The sequence below is a fragment of the Megascapheus bottae genome, chromosome 7 (assembly GCF_031878675.1).
Source record: "Megascapheus bottae isolate mThoBot1 chromosome 7, mThoBot2.hap1, whole genome shotgun sequence".
Classification (NCBI taxonomy): domain Eukaryota; kingdom Metazoa; phylum Chordata; class Mammalia; order Rodentia; family Geomyidae; genus Megascapheus; species Megascapheus bottae.
The window spans coordinates 35340673-35362256 of NC_143515.1; the positions used below are offsets into that span (position 1 = coordinate 35340673).

A 21584-nucleotide genomic window follows, 5' to 3' on the forward strand; every position below is an offset into this window, starting at 1 on the left:
ACAGCACTCAGGCTCTGAGTTCAACCCCCATGACAGGCACAAGAGAAAGAAAAAAAGAAAGGAAGGAAGGAAGGAAGGAAGGAAGGAAGGAAGGAAGGAAGGATATATTTAACTGTGTAAAAATAAAGCAAACTTTTTCAGATAATAAAGCATAAGAAAAGTATTTGTCATGGATAGGACAACAGCATGGTAGTCAGTGTTACAAAACAACAACAACAACAACAAAGAATTCTACAGATGGATAAGAAGAGGTAGACTATTTCCTATTTCCCACGATCATAAGTTCTTATTGAAATCTACAACTAAATATCAAGTTGGCTACTAAATTATCTAGAGCTCCTGGGTTCAAGTATGGGTTCAAGGCTCTGCCTTGGTGCAAATGCCAGCCTGTGACAAGCATTTCATCCTAAAAACTAAAAGCCCATACCCTCAGGAACTCAATATGAAGAAATTGGTCAAATGCTCTTTTGTGTACTTTCTTCTAAGATCTTTTCCAGAAGGTTGGCGACCACGAGGTAGGAACAGAAATGGGAAAAAGCTGAGCTAGAACAGGAGTGAGGCTGAGGAAACCACTTAAGGCACTAGGTCCCTTTCTCCATGCCTTTTCCAGTTCAGTACTCCATCTCCCAGAGGATCTCTGACTCAGAAGGCGTTCTTTGCACAGGTGCAGTTTGAGGACCTGCAGTGCCACCTGCTGGTTTGCATTCAGCTCAGCAGCTGCAGCTCTCTTAGTCCCAGGCAGTGAATGTATAGAAAATGAGAGAAGATGGGGGGAGCCCAGACACAACTGTCTCATAAATAAAACCGTGCACAGCAAGCTCCCCCAGAACCCTTCAACAAGGAGCACCCTGAAAGATTAGAGGGTTTGTCTGTAGCAACAGTGGCCTCAAAGCATTTAAAACTCATTGTTTCCATCAAGAATTTAACTTTGTTCATTAAAGACTGCTTCTTTTCTCTTAGGGGAGGGGGAAAGGAAGAGGAAAAGAAAAGTATTTGCCAGTATAGGCGAGATAAATGTATCTACTATTACAATTGTACAAAGAGTTCTACCGATTGATCAGGTAAACAACTCAATATATACACTCTATCAATAGGCAATTCATGAGAGTATAAGAACCAATGGTAAAAATCATGCAGATAAAAGAAGAGGTACTCAATTTTTGTTTGATTATTTTTTAACTGTATTTTTGAATTTTGTTTTTTGGCAAAACAAACTGTATTTTTGTATTTTGTTTTTTTGGGAAAAAAACCCAGGACACTGATGCTTGGTAGCCAAAGGCTTTGCCATTGTGCTGCATCCTAGTCCAAGATACTCAATCTTAGTAGCAGTTTAGATAAGCACAAGCTAAAAAAAAAAGCAGAGACCATTTGAATCTATTATATTGGCAAGGTTTAATAAGACTAAAAATGTAAGAGAAATAGGAAATGAGGTCACAGGAGGGCTCAAGGACTGGCTTTCAAATCAAATATTGCTAATGTAGATGTGAATGACTACAGCTGTTTTTACTATGATTATGTAAATGTAATTATACATATATGATTGTGTGACTGTATGCGTAATGTATGTATCTATTTCCTGTAACCCCTTATTGGGAAATATATCCTGCCAAAACAAAACACAAACCTCAAACACATGTCTGATCAGGGGTGGTGATGCACACCTACAATCACAAGTACTCTGGAGTTTGAGGTAGGCCAATCTGAGCTACATCTAGTCTTTCTTTAAATAAAACAAATAAAACACAACAAGGACATATGCACCAGTATTGCCTCATTTGGAGTAGAAAAAAAAGTAGAGGGCTGAGGATATAGATTGGTGGAACATAGATATAGAGAAAAGATTAAAAAAAATTCCTCCTCTCTTCCTTAAGGTAATTAAATTTTAGGTCATTAATAGTAAATGAGTCTGTATGACTCCATTTCTGTGAAATGTCTACAACAGGCAAATCTATAGGACCAGGAAGACCAGTGAGCTGGGGAGAGGAGATGGCATTGCACTATCTCTGTGAATACCACTTTTAATGGGTGAATCAAAAAGATGTTAAGCTGGGTGCTGGTGGCTCATGCTTATGATCTTAGCTACTCATAAGGCTGAGATCTGAGGATTGTGGTTCAAAGCCAGTCTAAGCAAGACATTCTGTGAGACTCTATCTTTAATGAACTTTCTAAAAGTCAGAAGGGGACAACTGAGAATGGAGGTTCAAAGTCAGCCCACCACTATAAAGCCATGAGACTCAACTCCAATTCATCTCAAGAAAAAATGGGAAGTGGGGCTGTGGCTCAAGGCTAGGGCAGTAGCCTTGAACCTAAGAGCTCAGGATCAGCACCCAGGCCCAGGGATAGGGTAGTAGCCTTGAGCTAAAGAAGTCAGTGACAGTGGTTCAGGTCCAGAGTTCAAGCCCCAAGACAAACAAACAAACAAACAAACAGAAAAAGTCAGAAGGGGAGCTATTTTCAGGTGGTAGAACACTAGCTACTAACAATTCTTCTCCTTCAAAAGATCAATGCTTCAAGTGAGAGAAGAGGTGACAGTGTTCAAAAAGAAATGTACTCTTTACCTGACTTATGTAATTATAAACCCTCTGTTCATGATCTTTATACTAACAATTAAATTAATTAAGCTTAATTTTTAAAAAATACCCCCGAATTTAATAGTTCTGTTTGTTGCTGTTATTCAAGCCAGAGTTTCAGACTGGCCGAAAGCTCATTAAGTAACCTCAGAAATTCTCAATTTCTTGGTTTGGGAGAACAAGGATTGCAGAGTGGGCTACAGTATTTATGTAGGTTCTCTACTGCTGAACCACAGTCTCCACCACAATATTTAGTATTTTTAAAAATATAATTAGAAAAAAATGTGCCACAGACTCTAAATGACAATTCTAAAATATGACATAATCTAAAGGCACTACTTTAAAGAGGACATCACACTTTCAGATATATAAATTTTTTTAAAATATTTCATATAATTTACAAAATGCAATATAAAAATTGCATATTGAGAACATTAAATTACATTTCGGAGATTTTCATTCTCTGGTCCCTAAAAGAAGGCAGAAATTGAAGTAATCTTTCTTACATAGTTTTAAAATTCTTTGTGTGTGTGTATGTGTGTGAGTTGTTGGGGGCTTGACCTCTGTGCCTAGGCACTGCCCCTAAGCTCTTCAGCTAGCACTCTAAGCCACAGCACCACTAGTTATACAATTCTGTTTACGCTTTTCTATCATCCATTGAGTATACAAAAGAGGTGTCAACATAAAAAAATAATTTAAAAAAAACAGCGTCTGAAAACATTCTTTAGCATCAACAAAGCAAGTTTATTTGGGGGATTGGGTGGGTGGTGTGGGGGGTAACTAATACTCAAGTTTGAATTCTGCACGTACACTTTTTTTTTTTAAGTAAAACTACATTGGGATGAGGAACGATAAATCTTTTCTCATAACAAAAATGAATTCTAAAAATCAATACACTTATTTTCTTTAGAACTTTAAACAATTATTATACAGGTGATGTTTAGAGAGCTTACCGTTTCCGTTTTTGTTTTGAATTAATCGAACAGTAAGACTCATCTTGACCACAAAGCAGGGGAACATGTGCTTGCATTTCCTCTTAGGGAACTCTGGCGAGCTCTATTACCAACAGCGCCGCTGGTGTAGTGGTATCATGCAAGATTCCCATTCTTGCGACCCGGGTTCGATTCCCGGGCGGCGCAGTACACTTTTGTTCCCTGGCTCATTAAACATTTTGACATAAAACCGCTACAAAAATTTAAAACTTAATTTTATTCTACCGATTTCAATTTCATTGTGATTCACTATCAAAACATCGCTATCTGAAATTGAAAGACAAAAAAGTTCACGCCGAGCCTGAATTAGTTAACTTTGCGCCTGCGCCATCCAAGCCCTTTCCTTTCCCTCGCCCCGCCCCCACCTCCGCGCCCTAGCATGGAATTGGAAGAGCGGCTGCGCAACAAGTGAACCTATGGATTGAATGGTAGCCCAGCGGCCACGCGGGGTTGAGAGTGCAAGGTTCTTCTGCGCCTGCGCGGTCCCGGTCACTCCGCCGGCTGCTCCTAGGCGCCCCTGCTCGCCGCCATCTTGGATCGGAGCTTCATTGTTCACGCTGGGCTGAGCGATTTAGTGTCATTGCCGTGGAAGAAGAGGACAAAGTCACCCGCGGTCGGCCGAGAAACCCCGCCATTCCTTAGCTAGAGCTGCTCTTAACGATTTGTGAGGGAGTGAAGGGCAGGGAGCTGGACCCAGAGGCGCCGCCGCCGCCGCGACCACCGCAGCCATGGAGGACGAGATGCCCAAGACTCTGTGAGTCTGGAGCAGCGATGAGGGAGGCGGGATGGTGGTCGTCCGGAGGGGGGCCTCGGCCCCGCGCCGCCCCGCGGCCTCTGGTTGTCCGTGACGCCGCGCCGCGCTGGCGCTGCTCTCGGGAGCTCACCTGGATGCGTGGAGCCGAGCGCCGGGCTGGGAGCGGAGCCGGTGGAGGCGGCGGCGCTGCGCGCCCCGAACGCGGCCCGTGAGCGCAGCTTCGCCGCCGCGAGGCCCTCGGTGGGCCTGGGACCGGGAGGAAGACGTCCCATCCCACCTCCCCGCACCTCCGCGCACCACCCGCCTTTTTTTTTTTTCCCGCCCCCTTCCTTTCCGATGAATCTCTTTCCTTTCACCCTCGGGTCCTTCTCTGAATCGCTGCCCGTCAGTTACTTGCTGGCAGGATTCTTATTTCCCCCATCCTCCTCCCTTGAGACGCAGAGTTGCCACCTGGGGCGGGGGGAGGGGGTAGCCAGTTCTTCGGCCTTCTTTCGGTAGCGCCCCCCAACCCTCCATCACAAAGCCTGACTGCGCGCCCCGGGGATTTGGAAACTGCCTTTTTACAGTGGAAATTCACGCGGAGACGTGTATCTTCCCGGGGAAGTGGGTTTAATACGTTACTGTAATCGCTTGCTACTTTTGCGATTGCCATACTCCTGATCAAGCAGGCTTTAAAAATTTTTTTTTTAATTTAATGAAGCAACACTTGGATAGATAACCTGAAATCAAGTCTAAGGAGTTTTTGTTAACATTGAATGATCCAAGCCTAAGGTATTTTCTTTGTGGCATAGCTTCCCTCATTGCTTTCTTTGTTTTTCAGAGTATTACTAGATGAGGAGATCCTGCCTTTGTTTCATTTTTCGAAAAATAAGGGAAAAGCTTACTGAGTGATAGGGGTATTTGGGGTTTTGTTGTCGTCTATTTCATATCTACATCGTGTTTTTATTGTAGGATGCGAACAGTGGTAAACTACTCTTAGTGAAGCAGACAACATCTGTCTCACATAGTTAACTTTTCAGTGAATTCCATTGAGAACTCTTTTTTCTCGTTATTCTTGGGATACAGGCAGTTTGAAGGCTCTGTGCATTAAAAAAAGGAATTTTAGGTTTTTTTTTTTTGTTTTTTTGCTGTTTAGTTGCTACTAAAATGTTCTGAAATAACGTAATTATTTTTCATAGCCAATTTTCTTTCAGTCTCAAATTTCCAATATATATAGGGAAACACAATTATACTTGTTTTCCTTAATGCTTTAACTTTTTAAAAAAAATTATCAAATAATTTATTGCCTTGAAATGTGTGTGTGTGTGTATGCGTGTGCATGACCTGGGGCTTGAACTCAAGGCCTGGGCACTATCCCTGAGCTTCTTTTGTTTAGCCCTCAAACACTTGCAATGGCATTTTTTTTTTTACCACTAGGCCAAACTCCCGGCCTGAAGAATTTATTAACATTGATTTTTACATCAAATTTCAAATGACGTGTTCAACAAACAAGTATTCAAGAAGGGAATCTCTATGTACAATCACTGGCACTTAGATTTTAGAACATAATTAAAATTAGGCTGAGGGTTTATATGTCATAGATATATATTAATCTATGTAATAAAACATGTCGATAGGCGCTTTTTTTGATGATTGGAGATAAGAGTCTCAAGGGTTTCCACCCCCCCCCCCAAAAAAAAAAAAAGCTGTCTTTGAACTTAAATCCTCAACTCTCAGCCTCCTCAGTGGCTAGGATTACAGGAGCCGCTGGTTCTGGGGATCTCCTTTGTTTTTGGAAAGATTGTATCTACAGATGAATTCTTTAAAAAGTAACAGTGCATAGTTTTGTTTTGTTTTATTGTTTTCTTTGCCAGTCCTGGGGTTTGAACTCAAAGTCTGGATACTGTTCCTGAACCTCTACTGTAGTGCCACTTGTGGCTTTTTCTGAGTAGTTTATTGGAGATAGTGAATCTCCCAGGCTTACCTGCCTAGGCTGGCTAGGACCTCCATTCACAGATCCTGAGTAGCTAAGATTTCAGGTGTGAGCCATGGGCACCAGACACTCCAGCTTGCTTTTTTTTTTTATTTATTAAAGAATTTAATTAAACATTGATTTTTTACATCACATTTCAAATAATGTGTTTAACAAACAAGTATTCAAGAAGGAAATCTGTATACAGTCACTGGCACTTAGATTTTAGAACATAATTAAAATTAGGCTGAGAGTTTGTATGTCATAGATACATATTAATTTATGTAGTAAAACAATATGTCTATAGAGTAAATTTTTTTCTATATAGTTGTGTTTATATTTCCAATACCATATCCATAGCATTGGGCACACAAATATTGAGTCCTCGCTCTTGTACTGTTTGGATCTAATAGCCACATATTAAGGATACCATGCGCCTTTTGTTGCTTTGCTCTTCACTCAACATGATGTTTTTGGGTTGTTTTTGTTTTTGTTTTGTCAGTCTTGGGCCTTGAACTCAGGGCCTGAGCACTGTCCTTGGGTTTTCTCAAGGATAGAGTGCCACCACTTGAGCCACAGTATCACTTCCGGCCTTTTACTATGTATGTGGTATGGAGGAATGGAACCTGGGTCTTCGTGCATCCTAGGCAAGCAATTTAACCACTAGGCCAAACTCGCGGCCTGGGCCTGTTTTTGTTTTTTTTTTTTAAGTAAATTTTCAGGCCTGGAGATGTGGCTAAAACTAGAGCTCCTGCCTAGCAAACCCTAGGCTCTTAGCTAGAACTATAATAAGCATATTGAGCTAAGTACTATTCATCTTTTATAATTCTTAGATTATCTTAGATTTTTTACCTTCAGAAAGTCATAATTACCTGAGAATGTAACCTTTTTAGTTATATTGATTTGAGAATATCATACAATAAAGGCAGGCTACAACAAGTTAGACTACATGCCAGGTGCGGTGGCTCATGCCTGTAATCAATCCTAGCTACTCAGGAGGCTGAGATTTGAGGATAGCGGTTCAAAGCCAGCCCGGACACTAAAGTACATGAGACTCTTATCTCCAGTCAGTCACTAGAAAATGGGAAATGGGATAGGGTGGTATAGCCTTGAGCTGAATAGCTCAGGAACAATGTTTAGGCCCAGGGATAAGGCAGTAGCCTTTAGCTGAAGAGCCCATAGTTCAAGCCCCAGGACCCACTCCCCCCCCCAAAAAAAAAGTTGGACTGGAGCTGTGGCTCAAATGGTACAATATCAGCCAAGTTATCAAAAAGCTCCAGCCCTGAGTACTGGCCCCAGTAGCACAGCCCTCAGGCCTCAAAAGCAGTTAAATAGTACTAGATTGGAGGCAGAGGACTATCCATTACATAAATTATGGACTTTTACCCATTCACAAAATTATTTGGATAATTAGTGTGCACCAGACCCAGTATTAAATGCTTTTACATGCTCATTTACACTGTATCAGAATTCAGAGGTAAATTACTACGTCTTGTAGCTAAGAAAAACAATGTTTAGAATTTTTGTGCCCTTCGTTAGAACAGCCTAAGAACTTTTTCCCCTAGTTTATGATCTAGAATTTTTATTACCTCCCTCCCCTTGCTTCTACCTCATTCAACCAAATTCCTCTTCTTTCAGTCAGACCAATCTTGGTTAAATATAGGCAGAGACTAATCCCTAAGTTTTTGCCAACACTATTTTACTTTTAAAGTACTTGTGCCTTGGGGCCAGTAGCTTGGCCTGGTGGTAGAATGCTTGCCTAGCATGTTCAAAGACCTGGTAGAGTGCTTGCCTAGCATGCACGAAGACCTGGGTTCAATTCTTTGGTACCACATACACAGAAAAGGCCAGACCTGGGGCCGGGAGTTTGGCCTAGTGGTTAAAGTGCTTGTCTAGCATGCATGAAGACCCGGGTTCGATTCCTCGGTACCACATATAGAAAAAAGCCAGAAGTGGTGCTGAGGCTCAAGTGGTAGAGCTCTAGCCTTGAGAAAGTCCAAGGACAGTGCTCAGGCCCTGAGCTCAAGCCCAGGACTGGCAAAAAAAAAAAAAAGAAAAGGCCAGACGTGGTGCTGTGGTTCAAGTGGAAAGTTCTCTATCCTTGAGAGTGCCCAAGTACAGTGCTCGGGTCCTGAGTTCAAGTCCCAGGACTGACTCCAAAAAATCTATATCTATATATGTTTATATCTATATGTAGATATATAGCTATATTTGCCTTAATAATTCTAGTAGCCAGGGGAGTTTAATATGTTCTTGTTGGTGACTGGTCCATAGTAAATGATAAATAAATTTGCTTTACAATCTAGTACAATTCAAGAAGTGAATCAAGATTTTACTCATTGAAAATAAATTAGCTTGAATTTTAGTATTCAGTGTGTTCTTAAATGGCTCAGAGGAGACACCCTCATTTGTCACATCTGTTTTCTTCAGCATCCTCTTAAGTTAAAGATTGCCAGTATTCATCTTGTCAGCAATACATTAGAAACACTATAAGAAGAACTCTTTTAAATTTTATGCTGCGGGGCAGAAGATTAGCCTAGTGGTAGAGTGCTTGCACGAAGACCTGGGTTCGATTCCTTGGTACCACATACATAGAGAAAAGCCAGAAATGGTGTTGTACCTCAAGTGGTAGAGCTCTATCCTTGAGAAAGCCCAAGGATAGTGCCCAAACCCTGAGTTTAAGGCCCAGGACTGACCCAAAAAAAAAAAAAAAGTTTATTCTGCAAGCTGGCAGCTGGTGACTGATGCCTGTAATCCTGGCTACTCAGGAGGCTGAGATTTGAGGGCAGCCCAGGCAGGAAAATCCATGAGATCTTTATCTCTGATTAACTTGCACAAAACCGTAAGTGGCACTCACTGTTCCTCGAAGTGGTAGGAGCCTTGGGCAAAAGTGCTCAGGGACAGTGCTCAGGCCTAAGTTCAAGCCCCTGACCAATCCCCATCCAAAAAAATTACACTGCAAGACTATTTTGAGGAATGTTCAAGGTACAAATTTAATAAGTTCAAATATTGTAGCAAGTTGGGGAATGTTGTACATATATTTTCATGTATGAATTGGAAATTGTCTATAATGAAAAAAATAAAAACATGTAGTTAATCTGAATTGGCCTTGGTTACTTTAAGAACATTCAATTTGTGAATTAAAAACTATATACCTATGGCTCATGACTGTTTTTAGCTCCTTGGGAAGCTGAGAACTGAGAAAGTTCAAATCCAGCAGAAAGGTGAGAAGTCCAAGAGACTCCATATGCATAATGACCAGCAAAAAGTTGGACTGGGTAGGGAGCATGGCCTAGTGGCCTAGCAGTCTAGTGTACTAGCGTGCTCACCTAGCATGCAGGAAGCCCTGGGTTCAATTCCCCGGAACCACATACACAGAAAAGGCCAAAAGTAACACTGTGGCTCAAGTGGCAGAGTGCTAGCCTTGGCCTTGAGCAAAAAGTGTCAGAGCCCAGGCTCTGAGTTCAAGCACCGGGACTGGCAAAAAAAAAAAAAATAGTGAGACTGGAGCTGTGGCTCAAATGGTAGAATACCAGTCAAGTTATCAAAAAGCTTAAACCCTGAGTTCTAACCTCAGTACCACAGCCCTCCAAAAGAAAAATCTATATATTGAAAATATTGCTGTTGGTTGATGGAAGTTAACTTCCAAGCCCCTTAACATTAGTGTGTGATTTGCTCTCACATGCAAATGAGTACTTTTGAGATAGTTTATGCACTTACTGTGTAGCTTTCACTTTTTTTTTTTTTGCCAGTTCTGGGGCTTGAACTCAGGGCCTTAGCACTGTCCTTGGGCTTTCTCAAGGAGCCATAACACCACTTCCAGCATTTTCTATGTATATGATACTGAGGAATCGAACCCTGGTCTTAGTGCATGCTAGGTAAGCATTCTACCAATAACCTAAATTCCCAGCCCTGTAGATATGTTTTTAAAATCTCTGCTCTTGAGGAATTTATCATTAGTTTAAAATCTACTTATGCTTTTCACTCAAATTTTCAGAGGCCTCATTTGATAATGATTCTGCATTCCCCCCCCCCTTTTTTTTTGTGGGCTTGAACTCTGGGCCTGGGTGCTGCCTCTGAGCTCTTCAGCTCAAGGCTACCACCCTACCCCTTGAGCCACAGATTAGAGTCTCAGACTTTAATGTCCAGGCTGGCCTTGAACCGAGATCTTCAGATCTCAGCCTCCTAAGTAACAAGGATTACAGGTGTAAGCCACTGAGCCTAGCTGTATTCTGCATTTTAATATGATTGTGGCTGTAAACAAACCCAACCTAGCATTCATGAATTTTCTTTGTAGATAATCTAAAGCTATATTAATAAAAGGGAGGTTTTTTTTTTTATGTTGTTGTTGTAGTTTTGGGCCAGTCTTGGGGCTTGAACTCAGGACCTGGGCACTGTCCTTGGGCTTTCTCAACACTAGCGCTTTACCACTTGAGTCATAGCACCACTTCCAGCTTTTTTGTGCATGTGGTTCCAAGGGATTGAACCCAGGTCTTTGTGCATGCTAGGCAAGCACTATACTAGGCCATGCTCCTGGCCCTTAAGAACAGTGTGTTGGGGCTGGGAGTTTGGCCTAGTGGTTAAAGTGCTTGCCTAGCATGCATGAAGACCCGGGTTCGATTCCTCGGTACCACATACATAGAAAAAAGCCGGAAGTGGTGCTGAGGCTCAAGTGGTAGAGCTCTAACCTTGAGAAAGTCCAAGGACAGTGCTCAGGCCCTGTGCTCAAGCCCAGACTGGCAAAAAAAAAAAAAAAAAAAGAACAGTGTGTTATATATATTGCCACAATACAGTTTTTTACAATAAGATTACATTCATACATTATTACTGTGTATGCATGTATTAGGAATCAAACCCCAAAGTTCTCTACAAGGACCTGCTCAGCTTCAGACACAGTATTAAATAAATCACAGTTTATTTAGTTTCTCAAAGATTTATATTTGGCTATAGTTTGCTCACCAAAAGATTTATGTCCTAGAAATTTGGTCTCATATGACATTGTTAAGAGATTGTAGAAACTGTAAGAAGCACAGGCTCATCTGTACATAACTGTAAATAGCACTCCCAGGAGACATAAGCTAGATGCATAAGGAGGAGTTCCAGGACATCCTAAAATGCATAGCAAAACCCAATACACATCACCACTTCAGGAAGAAACTTAAGTTTCTTAGTTCTTGTAAAACTGAGTGGTTTTTTTTTTTTTCTTGTTTGTTTGCCAGTCCTAGGATTTGGACTCAGGGCTTGGACACTGTCACTGAGCTTCTTTTTCTCAAGGCTAGTGTTCTACCACTTGAGCCACAGTACCACTTCTAACCTTTTCTGTGTCTGTAGTACTGAGGAATTGAACCTGGGGCTTCATGCATGATAGGCAAACACGCTACTACTACTAAGCCACATTTCCAGACCTGAGCTTACTTTTATAGTTTTATTTGTGTGTATGTGTTTGTATATACATACCTTAAGGCTTGTCCTCGAGACTAGCAGATCTTATTTGGCTTTTACTTTACCAGTACGCTGTTGATACTTTACTACTTGAACCACATCTCCATATCTACTATATTTTGGCGGAGGAGGGATTACTGATCCTGGGGCTTGAACTCAGGGCCTGGCCACTGTCCCTGAGCTTTGGTGTCAAGGCTAGTGTTTTTTCTACTTGAGTCATAGCTCCATTTCTGGCTTTTTGGTGATTAACTAGAGAGACGAGTCTCATGGACTTTCACTGCCTTGGCTGGCTTCAACCCACAATCTATAGATCTCAGCCTCTTGAGTACTTAGGATTACAGTTGTGAGCCACCAGTACTCAGCTTCAGCTTTTTGCCTGTTAATTGAAGAATCTCAGATCTGTCTGCCTAGGCTACCTCCAAATCTCAGTCCTCAGGACTAAAGTTTCCTGAGTAGCAAGGATTCTTGAGTAAAAATGATTATAGATGTGATCTACTGGGGCTGGCTACAAACTTGAGTTTTTCAAAGTAAATCCAAAGTCAGCCACTCTGCGGTTTATTTCTGTAAACCTAGCAGTTCAAAAGGTTAACTGGCACTGTGGCTCACTCCTGTAATCCTAGCTACTTAGGAAGCTGATATCTGAAGATTGCTGTTCAAAGCCAGCCTGACACTAAAGTCCTGGAGACTTTTATCTTGAATTAACCACTAGAAAATGGGAAGTGGGGCCGAGGCTCAAGGACTAGGGTGGTAGCTGAGGGTCCGTGCCCAGGCCCAGAGTTTAAGCTCTATGACCTCCCCCCACCAAAAAAAAAAATCTAAAGGACAATGGTAGTTAGGGGAGGGGGAGTTAATTTTTTTTTTTTTAAGTTTTTTTTGCCAGTCCTGGGGATTGACCCAGGGTCTGAGCACTGTCCTTGGGCTTTTTTTTTCCTCAAGGGTAACACTCTGCCACTTGAGCCACAACACCATTTCTGACTTTTTCTATGTATGTAGTACCGAGGACTCAAACCTGGGTCTTCGTGCATGCTAGGCAAGCACTCTACCACTAGGCCAAACTCTCGCCCTTTTTTTCCCCCAGTCCTGAAGCTTGAACTCAGGATTTGGGCACTGTCCTTGAGGTTTCTCAAGGCTAGCACTCTACCATTTGAGCCATAGCACCACTTCCAGCCTTTTTTTGTGTTTATGTGAGATTCAAATCCAGGGATTCTTGCAAGGTAGTCAATCACTGTACCACTAGGCTACAGTCCTGACCCATCGGTTTTTGTTTGTGCTGGGGATTAAACCAAGGGCTTCACACATGCTAAGTATATAGCTTTACTGTCACTTTAGCAGAGTTATACTCCAGACAAATTCTTGAACAAGTGGTCTGATAAAATGTCTTCTTATATCTGAATTTATCAGTTTGTGTGTGTGCACACTTGTGTGCACTCATATACATGTGCATACATACATTCTTCAGTCCAGAGGTTTGACAAACGCCAGGGTTACTCTTAGGTTTTTTACTTAAGGCTGGTACTGTACCAGTCAAATCACTCCTGTACTTCTGGCTTTTTTGCTGGTTAATTAAATAGTCTCTCAAATTTGTCTGGGCTAGGTTGGAACCTTAGTGCTTGGATCCAAGCCTCCACGGATTACAGGTATGAGCCATCAATGACAGTATCCTCTACATATAAGCTAATTGAAGGCATGGTGATACACACCTGTAGTCTCAGTATTGAGGAAGCAGAGTAAGGAGGATCACAAATTCAAGGCTAGTGATCAATTGCATCATAGAAAAGAATAATGAAGCAAGGTTCAGGTGCTTCATACATGTAATTCTAGCTACTCAAAAGGCTAAGATCTGAGGCTCGCAGTTCAAAGCCAGACAAGGTACAAAAGTCCATGAGACTTTTATCTCCACCTAATCAGTAAAAAGCCAGAAGCTGTGTCTCAATGGCTAAAGTACCCACCATGAGCAAAAAATTAAGGCACAGTACTCAGTCCTTGGAGTTCCCAGTACTGAGAGGCCCCATATCCCCTCCCCTCTTAAAAAAAAAAAAAAGAGAGAGAGAGAAAGAAAATTGAGCTTGCTTAGATTTATGTTAGATTTTTCTGATGTGAATACTTTATAGGTGATACCATTTATGAAAGTACAACTTCTCATTTTTCATCTATAAAGTTTGATTGCCAGGATATTGGCCTGGTAGAATTTTCCCTAGCATGTGCAATTCCTTGGTGCTACATACACAGAAAAAGCCAGAAGTGGTACTGTGGCTCAAGTGGTAGAGTACTAACCTGGAGGAAGGTTAAGGACAGTGTCAAGCCCCAGAACTGGCAAAAAAAAGTTTGTTTGGTAGGTCACAATTATAGCCATCCATCTTCATTTTAAGATGGATTTTTCTTTTTACAGTTTATGTGATAATTTTAGCAGCCTGTGAACATCCATTCCACACAACCTCATCATGTGGTTTTAGTATAAATATGTGACCCATTGTCACTTCCTTATAATTATTTTTTGGATCAGTTCTTTCCTGCATTGTCCTTGTATATTAACATTCTTCATGAGACCATCCCTTCATTAAAACCATGGATCTCATGTTCTGGAATGCCTACTCAAAAGACAGGATTAATACTTCTTTTCCATTAGTTACTGACTTTTAGAGTAATAATAATATTGACAAATTGTGATTGAGCAAATGTTCTTTTTCAGTATACAATTATTCCAAGGGTATTTACATAGTGTTCTTTAGGATTCAACGGAATTCTCCCTTTGCCATCTTAACCTTTTCCAGTGGCCTTGTACAGTCACCCAGTATGTGATTGTTGCATAGTAGAAAGAAAAAGTTGAATTAAAAATTTAATACATATTAATAATGCCTTGTAATGCACTATTTACTTTAACTTCATTACCAGCTCTAGTAATATAGAATTATCTACAATTTCACCATTCTTCCACTGATCATTGATTTTTATCGAAAGATTTCATATCCATTTGTAAATACTAGATGCCTGAAAAGCAGTTTGCTTATAATTTCTCAAAAGTTTCACTGTACTTGATTGAATACATTAGGAAAATTATGAATTTAAAAATAGTTAGAAAATTGTTTTCATTGTAGAAATAGCATTGGCAGTGCTTCCTAGCATTGATTGTGTACTATCTTAACAATGATTAAAGAGTTGTAAAAGCGACTAGATGTGGGGATAAATGCCTATAATTCCAGCTATTCAGGAATTAGAGATCAGGTGAATCAGGATTCAAGGAATTATTGAGAGTCCATCCTAACAACTTGAAGTTGATTATGGTAGTGTGGGTACAGCTTTGGACACACATAAGGAGGAGGATTGTGGCCTTAGGGAAAAACTTGAGACCCTATCTTGAAAATAATTAAAACAGTGCTAGGAGTTTGGCCTAGTGGTAGAGTGCCTACCTAGCATGCACGAAGACCTGGGTTCAATTCCTCGGTATCACATACATAGAAGAAAAAAAAAAAGCCAGAGTGGTGCTGTGGCTCAAGTGGTAGAGCTCTAGCCTTGAAAAAGTCCAAGGACAGTGCTCAGGCCCTGAGCTCAAGACTCAGGACTGGCAAAAAAAATTAAAACAAAGGGAGTTTGGCCTAGTGGTAGAGTGCTTGCCCAGCACGCACAAAATCCTGAGTTCGATTGCTCTGTACCACATACATAGAAAAAAAACAGAAGTGGCGCTATGGCTCAAGTGGTTAGAGCTCTAGACTTGAAAAAGTCCAAGGACAGTGCTCAGGCCCTGACCCTAAGCCCAGCACTGCCAATAAATGAATGAATGAATAAATAAATAAATAAAAATAATTTAAAAAGTCATGGCTCAAATAATGAGTGCGTATTTATCAACTCTAAGGTCCAGAGTTCAAACAATACAGAAAACAACAAACCCTCAAGCACTGGGGATATAATTCAAATTTGTAGTGCTTGTTAGCAAGTCTATGGTCCTAGATTCAGTCACCAATATTGAAAACAAAACAACCCCCCCCAAAAAAAAACCTAGTAGCCTTTTAAAGCCTATTTCCTGGGCTGGAAGCATGGCCTAAGTGGTAGAGTGCTTATCTGGCATGCACAAAGCAAAAACTAACCTTAAACAAGTAACAGGTTTGGTTTAAAATTTTTACCTTAAAATACACATGCATACCTTCACCCACTAGCTTTTCTTGTAGCACTGTCTAATATATTTGCAAACAGAATATTTTGCCAGCAGTTTTGAAAGAGATTTTGAAGTGTTGTTGAACTAATAAAGTTACTCCCAAAGAGTATAGTTTGGGACAAAATCTTCCTACTCCCAGCCAGTTATTTCAAAAACGAATGCAACAGAAGCAAGTCTAGCAAATCATGATAAGTGAGGTAAGCCACACTCAGACAAACAGTGCAGGTTCTCTCCAAAATGTGGCAGAACATCTGTATGCCTCTTCATATTTACATAAACATGTGTATGTAAGTAAACCCCAAGATATAGAAACAAGCAATCTCTTTTTAACTTTATTTATTTATTTATTTATGCCAGTCCTGGCTTGAACTCGGGGCCTGAGCACATCCTTGGGCTTTTTTTTTTTAATTTTATTATCAGGATAATGTATAGGGGAATTACAGTTACATTCATCAGGTAGTAGGTGCATTACTTCTCATACATTTATACCCCTTACACTTCAGCCTTTTTCTACATGTGGTGACTGAGGAATCGAACCTGGGTGTTTATGCATGCTAAGCAAGCACTCTACCACTAGGTCAAACTCCCGGCTCCTAATTTTTATTTTTTGATGATTTGTCTTTGTGATATATTCAAGTGCATGTCCTTGGGGGGCTATCAGGGAAGGTACAGAACAAGGGGAAAGGGGAAAGTGCAGGAGTGGAATTCACTGGACTGAAAGTAAACTATAAAACTCGTGGGTGGAGACAGGAGGGAGGGCTAGAGGAGAGTGAGGCAACAGAAGACAGTATGAAAACAAGTGAACTCAGTACCTGACTTGTAGTCTCTCTGTACATACCTTTATAATAACAATAAAGTAAATTAAGTTTTTTAAAAAGCAAGTCTAAAATGCAAATTTCTTTTTTTATGTGTTTCAGATACGTTGGTAACCTTTCCAGAGATGTGACAGAAGCTCTAATTCTCCAGCTCTTTAGCCAGATTGGGCCTTGTAAAAACTGCAAAATGATTATGGATGTAAGGGTATTTTGCTCAGTTAACTTCCTTTTTTTGCCACATTAATTAAAGCCACAGCTTTCAGAACTTCTTAATGTTTAAATTGATAGGGACTTTAGTGAAGTTTTTGTTAATTTGTCTTGGTAACTAAATATTTTCTTTTACAATAAATAAGGGAAAATAATAGAACCAATCATTTCTAGAGCAGATGGTATCTCTCTCCCTCCTTATCCTTATTTGAAGATGCATTGAAATATCAAAATTATTTTTATGATATTAATTGGCCAAATAGTCTAAAACTAGATTGGAAAATAGATTTTAAAAAATTGGCAGCTAGTGAAGATATTTTTATTTTGGTGGAACTAGTTTAAACTTAAGGCCTTGCTCTTGCTTGGCTGGTGCTGTAGCTCTTCAACTGCATGAAAGACTTTTTGATTTTTGATTATTTTTCAAGCCTCAGGACTCTCACACACACAATTTGTTTGTTTGTTTTGTGAGTCCTGGGGCTTGAACTCAGGGCCTGAGCACTGTCCCTGGATTTTCTCAAGGCTAGAGTTCTACCACTTGAGTCCACAGCACCATTTCCGGCTTTTTCTATGTACGTGGTACTGAGCAATCAAACCCAGTTCTTCATGTGCTCTAGGCAACACTCTACCAGTAGGCCAACTCCTGGCCCCAAAAGAAATTACTATTATTATTATTATTATTATTATTTTATTTTTTATTTTTTTGGTGGGCTTGTACTCTGGGCCTGGGCGCTGACCCTGAGCTCTTTGGCTCAAGGCTATTGTCCTACCCCTGGGCCTGGGCATTGTCCCTGAGCTCTTCAACTCAAGGCTACTGCCCTATCTCTTGAGCCATAGTCCCGCTTCCCCTTTTTAGTGATTAATTAGAAAAAAAAGTTTTCATGGTCTTTAGTGCCCAGGGTGGCTTGGAACCATGATCCTCAGTTCTCAGTCTCCTGAGTAGCTAGCAATTATTTTTAATTAAGTGATTGACCAAAGGAATTTAAATTCCAGAGGTCAGGGTTTGAGTAGTGTATCTTGATGGATGTCACATTTTGTTCTTCCCCATCTTCCCCTATCCCATGTTTAAACTTAAATTATGTCATTCAATTTTACATAATATACATTGAATGTAATGACAATATTTGCTTTTTTTTTTTTTTTTTTTTTTTTTTGGCCAGTCCTGGGCTTGGGCTCTGGGCCTGAGCACTGTCCTTGGATTTTCTCAAAGCTAGAGCTCTACCACTTGAGCCTCAGCACCACTTCCGGCTTTTTTCTATGTATGTGGTACCAAAGAATTGAACCCAGGTCTTCATGCATGCTAGGCAAGCACTTAACCACTAGGCCAAACTCCTGGCCCCAGGTTTTTTTTTTTTTTTTTTTTTTTTTTAAAGGCTAGAGCTCTACTAGTGGAGCCACAGCACCATTTCCAGCTTTTTCTATGTATGTGGTACCAATGAATCAAACCTGGGTCTTCAAGCATGCTAGGCAAACCCTACCATGAGGCCAAACTCCTGGCCCAGTATTTGTTCATCTTTTGTCCCTCTATTCATGTGTCCTTCTCAGTGCTCACTCCTTTCCAACATGTTTCAGTTTGCTAGTATTCATTTTGTTAAATGATTTGTTAATTGTTCAGAGGATTTTCACCATTGAATTCCTCCTCCAATTATATCATCCTTTAGACAATCAGAAACATTTTTTTTTTTTTTTTTTTTTTGCTAATCCTGGGCTTGAGCTCAGGGCCTGAGCACTGTCCTTGGACTCTCTCAAGGCTAGAGCTCTACCACTTGAGCCTCAGCACCATTTTCGGCCTTTTTTTTCTATGTATGTGGTACCGAGTAATCAAACCCGGGTCTCCGTGCATGCTAGGCAAGCACTCTACCACTAGGCCAAACTCCCGGCCAATCAGAAACATTTTTAAAAGACTGAGCAGGTAAAACACTTGGAGAAAGTCCTTGTTCTAAATCCTATGCTAAAACTAAATGATTTCAAGCTAAAAATTAACTTTCATATTTCTTCTCCAACAGACAGCTGGAAATGATCCATATTGTTTTGTGGAGTTTCACGAGCATCGTCATGCAGCTGCAGCACTAGCTGCTATGAATGGGAGGAAGATAATGGGTAAGGTAAGAAGCATTATAATTTCCTTTTTTTTTTTTCCCTCCTTGTTGTGGGGCTTGAACTCAGGGGCCTAGGTACAGTCCCTGAGCTTTTTCACTGAAGGCTAGTGCTCTACCATTTAGAGCCACAGTGCCCCTTCCAGTTTTCTGGTGGCTCATTGGAGATAAGAATCTCATGTAATTCCATTGTGTATATATGTACCACATTTTCTTGATCCATTCATCCACTGAGGGGCATCTAGGTTGATTCCATATCTTAACTATGGTAAATAATGCTACAAGGAACATGATTGTGCTGGTGGGTTTAGTGTGGCCTTGTCTGATCATTTGTGTAAATGCTCAGGAGTAGGATTCCTGGGTCATAGAGCTTACCTATGTTTAGTCTTTTTTTTTTTTTTTGCTAGTTCCGGGGCTTGAACTCGGCCTGGGCTTTCTCAAGGCTAGCACTCTATTATGAGCACCACTTCCAGCTTTTTTCTGTGTGTGTACCAAAGAATTGAGCCCAGGGCTTCATGTACTAGGTGAGCACTCTACCACTAGGCCACACTCCTGGCCCTATATGTTTAGTCTTTTGAGAAACTTCCATACCGCTTTCCAGAGTGGTTGAACAAATTTATATTTCCATGCGGGGGAGGGTAATGGGTACCAAGACATGTGAAAGGGTATCAATGTATGTGAATTAATGCACTTTCTATCTGGCAAATATCATGTAACCCTTTTACTAATTACAATAAAAGAATAAAATTTAAAAAAATTTACATTTCCACCAACAGTGTAGTAGCATTCCCTTTTGGTCCCATTTCTGCCAGCATCTATTATTAATAGTTTTCTTGATAATGACCATTCTAGCTGGAGTTAGGTAGAACCTCAATGTTGTTTTGATTTGCATTTCTTTTATGGCCAGATATTTTTTCGTGTGTCTGTTGGCTATTATTCTTCTTCTTCAGAAAAGTCTCTCTTTAGTATGGTATATGCAGAATAGATTTGGTATATACAGAATGGATTTCTATACTCCCATCAGCAAGAATGATTTTGCCCCATTTATAAGGAAATTGGAAAAACTTATATTAAGTGAAGCAAGCCAAACCCAACAAAACATAGGTTTCCCTCATTTATAATAACTAGAAGATATATAGCGTAATCTTAGGGAGAGGATCAGAATGGCTTAATGGCTATGTGCTTATGACCAATAATTGCTGCTTATCGAAATGAACTTTAAAAAATGTAAATAATAGTAGTTGGGTATTTTTTTTCTGTGCTTTTGGCAGTTCTTTCTCTTTTTTTCCCCCCGTTGGTTTATTCCCTGATATCATTGTTTTTTTTATCGCTGTACACTTTATCTTGTGTATGTTTATCAAATTTGAGGAAGGGAAGGTGAATCACCAAAATGATGGGACAAAATTGTGAACCAATTCAACAATGATATTCACAAGACACTATGTTGGAAGTAAACTTTACAACTTGGGAGGGAGGGGAATTGGTTGAGGAAAAAGTGGGAGAAAGCTGGGTGCGATGGTTCATGCCTGTAATCCTAGCTAGCTACTCAGGACACTGAGATCCTGCTGAGGTCTGAGGTTCACAGTTCATAGCCAGCCTGGGCACTGAAGCCCATGAGACTCATCTCCAGTTAACCACTAGAAAACTGGAACTGGTGCTGTGGCTCAAGGGGTAGGGCAGTAGCCTTGAGCTGAAGAGCTCAGGGACAGCACCCAGAGTTCAAGCCCATGACTGACAAAAAGAAAAAAAATGGGAGAAAATAAGGGAGGGGGTAACACTGTTCAAAGAGAAATGTGCCTATTACCTCACTTGTGTAACAGTGGCTAGCTCCAATTTATATAAAGCAAATGGCCATCATATCTGACATTGAAATAGTGAGAGAAAGCTTTTAGAGACCAGAAACCTGTGCTTAGGTATTTTCCATGATACTTTACACATGGTAAATACTAAAATATTTCTTGAGTTACTCAACTTTGGATAAAACATCTAGTCATGTTGGATACCAATGAAGAAGGATGAAGGGGAGAAATGTGGTACCTTTAATCAAGGTTATTTGAACATTAACCAAAATGCATAAAGATTAGAAGTTATTTGCATACATGTAAATTAAAAGGTGAGCATTGAAACTTTGGCGGAAGGATGCTCTCCTAAAATTCTGTGTATTTATACATGATAATCAAATATTTGAGCATTTTATTTTTATGAAATATAAATGTGAAAAACTTTTTTAGGAAGTCAAAGTGAATTGGGCCACAACCCCCAGCAGTCAAAAGAAAGACACAAGCAGTAAGTATAATTTTATACTCTTTGAACTTTTTTTTATTATACCCAATAGTTTTAATGTAAAGCATATAAACATCATACATGTTTTCAGTAATGTTTTGATCATTATCCTAAGATATGATTTAATGTGTTTGTGTTAATAAATTTAAGAACAAATCTAATCTTTGTCATCAGGTAGTACCGTTGTCAGCACACAGCGTTCACAAGGTAATTGTATCTTCTTAAACATAAAATGAAATCTCTTGAAAGGGTATTCACTAACCACCTGAAGTTTTTATGTTTATTATTGTGGTGGGAGGCGGGAGGGAGGAAATAGTATTTCTATTT

General features: G+C 40.2%; 1 protein-coding gene and 1 non-coding gene across 2 annotated transcripts in view; both read left to right on the top strand.

Moving 5' to 3' along the window:
- The first annotated feature begins 3638 nt into the window (after positions 1-3638).
- On the top strand, positions 3639-3709 carry Trnag-ccc (transfer RNA glycine (anticodon CCC)). The gene has a single exon. It is a non-coding gene; the product is annotated as a tRNA-Gly (tRNA).
- A 450-nt stretch (positions 3710-4159) lies between these two features.
- Tia1 (TIA1 cytotoxic granule associated RNA binding protein) overlaps positions 4160-21584 on the top strand; it is a 34156-nt gene continuing 16731 nt past the window's right edge. The window contains 5 exon segments of the mRNA XM_090336742.1: positions 4160-4316; positions 16777-16873; positions 18885-18983; positions 21206-21260; positions 21432-21464. Coding sequence (XP_090192868.1) covers positions 4291-4316; positions 16777-16873; positions 18885-18983; positions 21206-21260; positions 21432-21464 — 310 coding nt within the window. The 5' untranslated portion in view covers positions 4160-4290.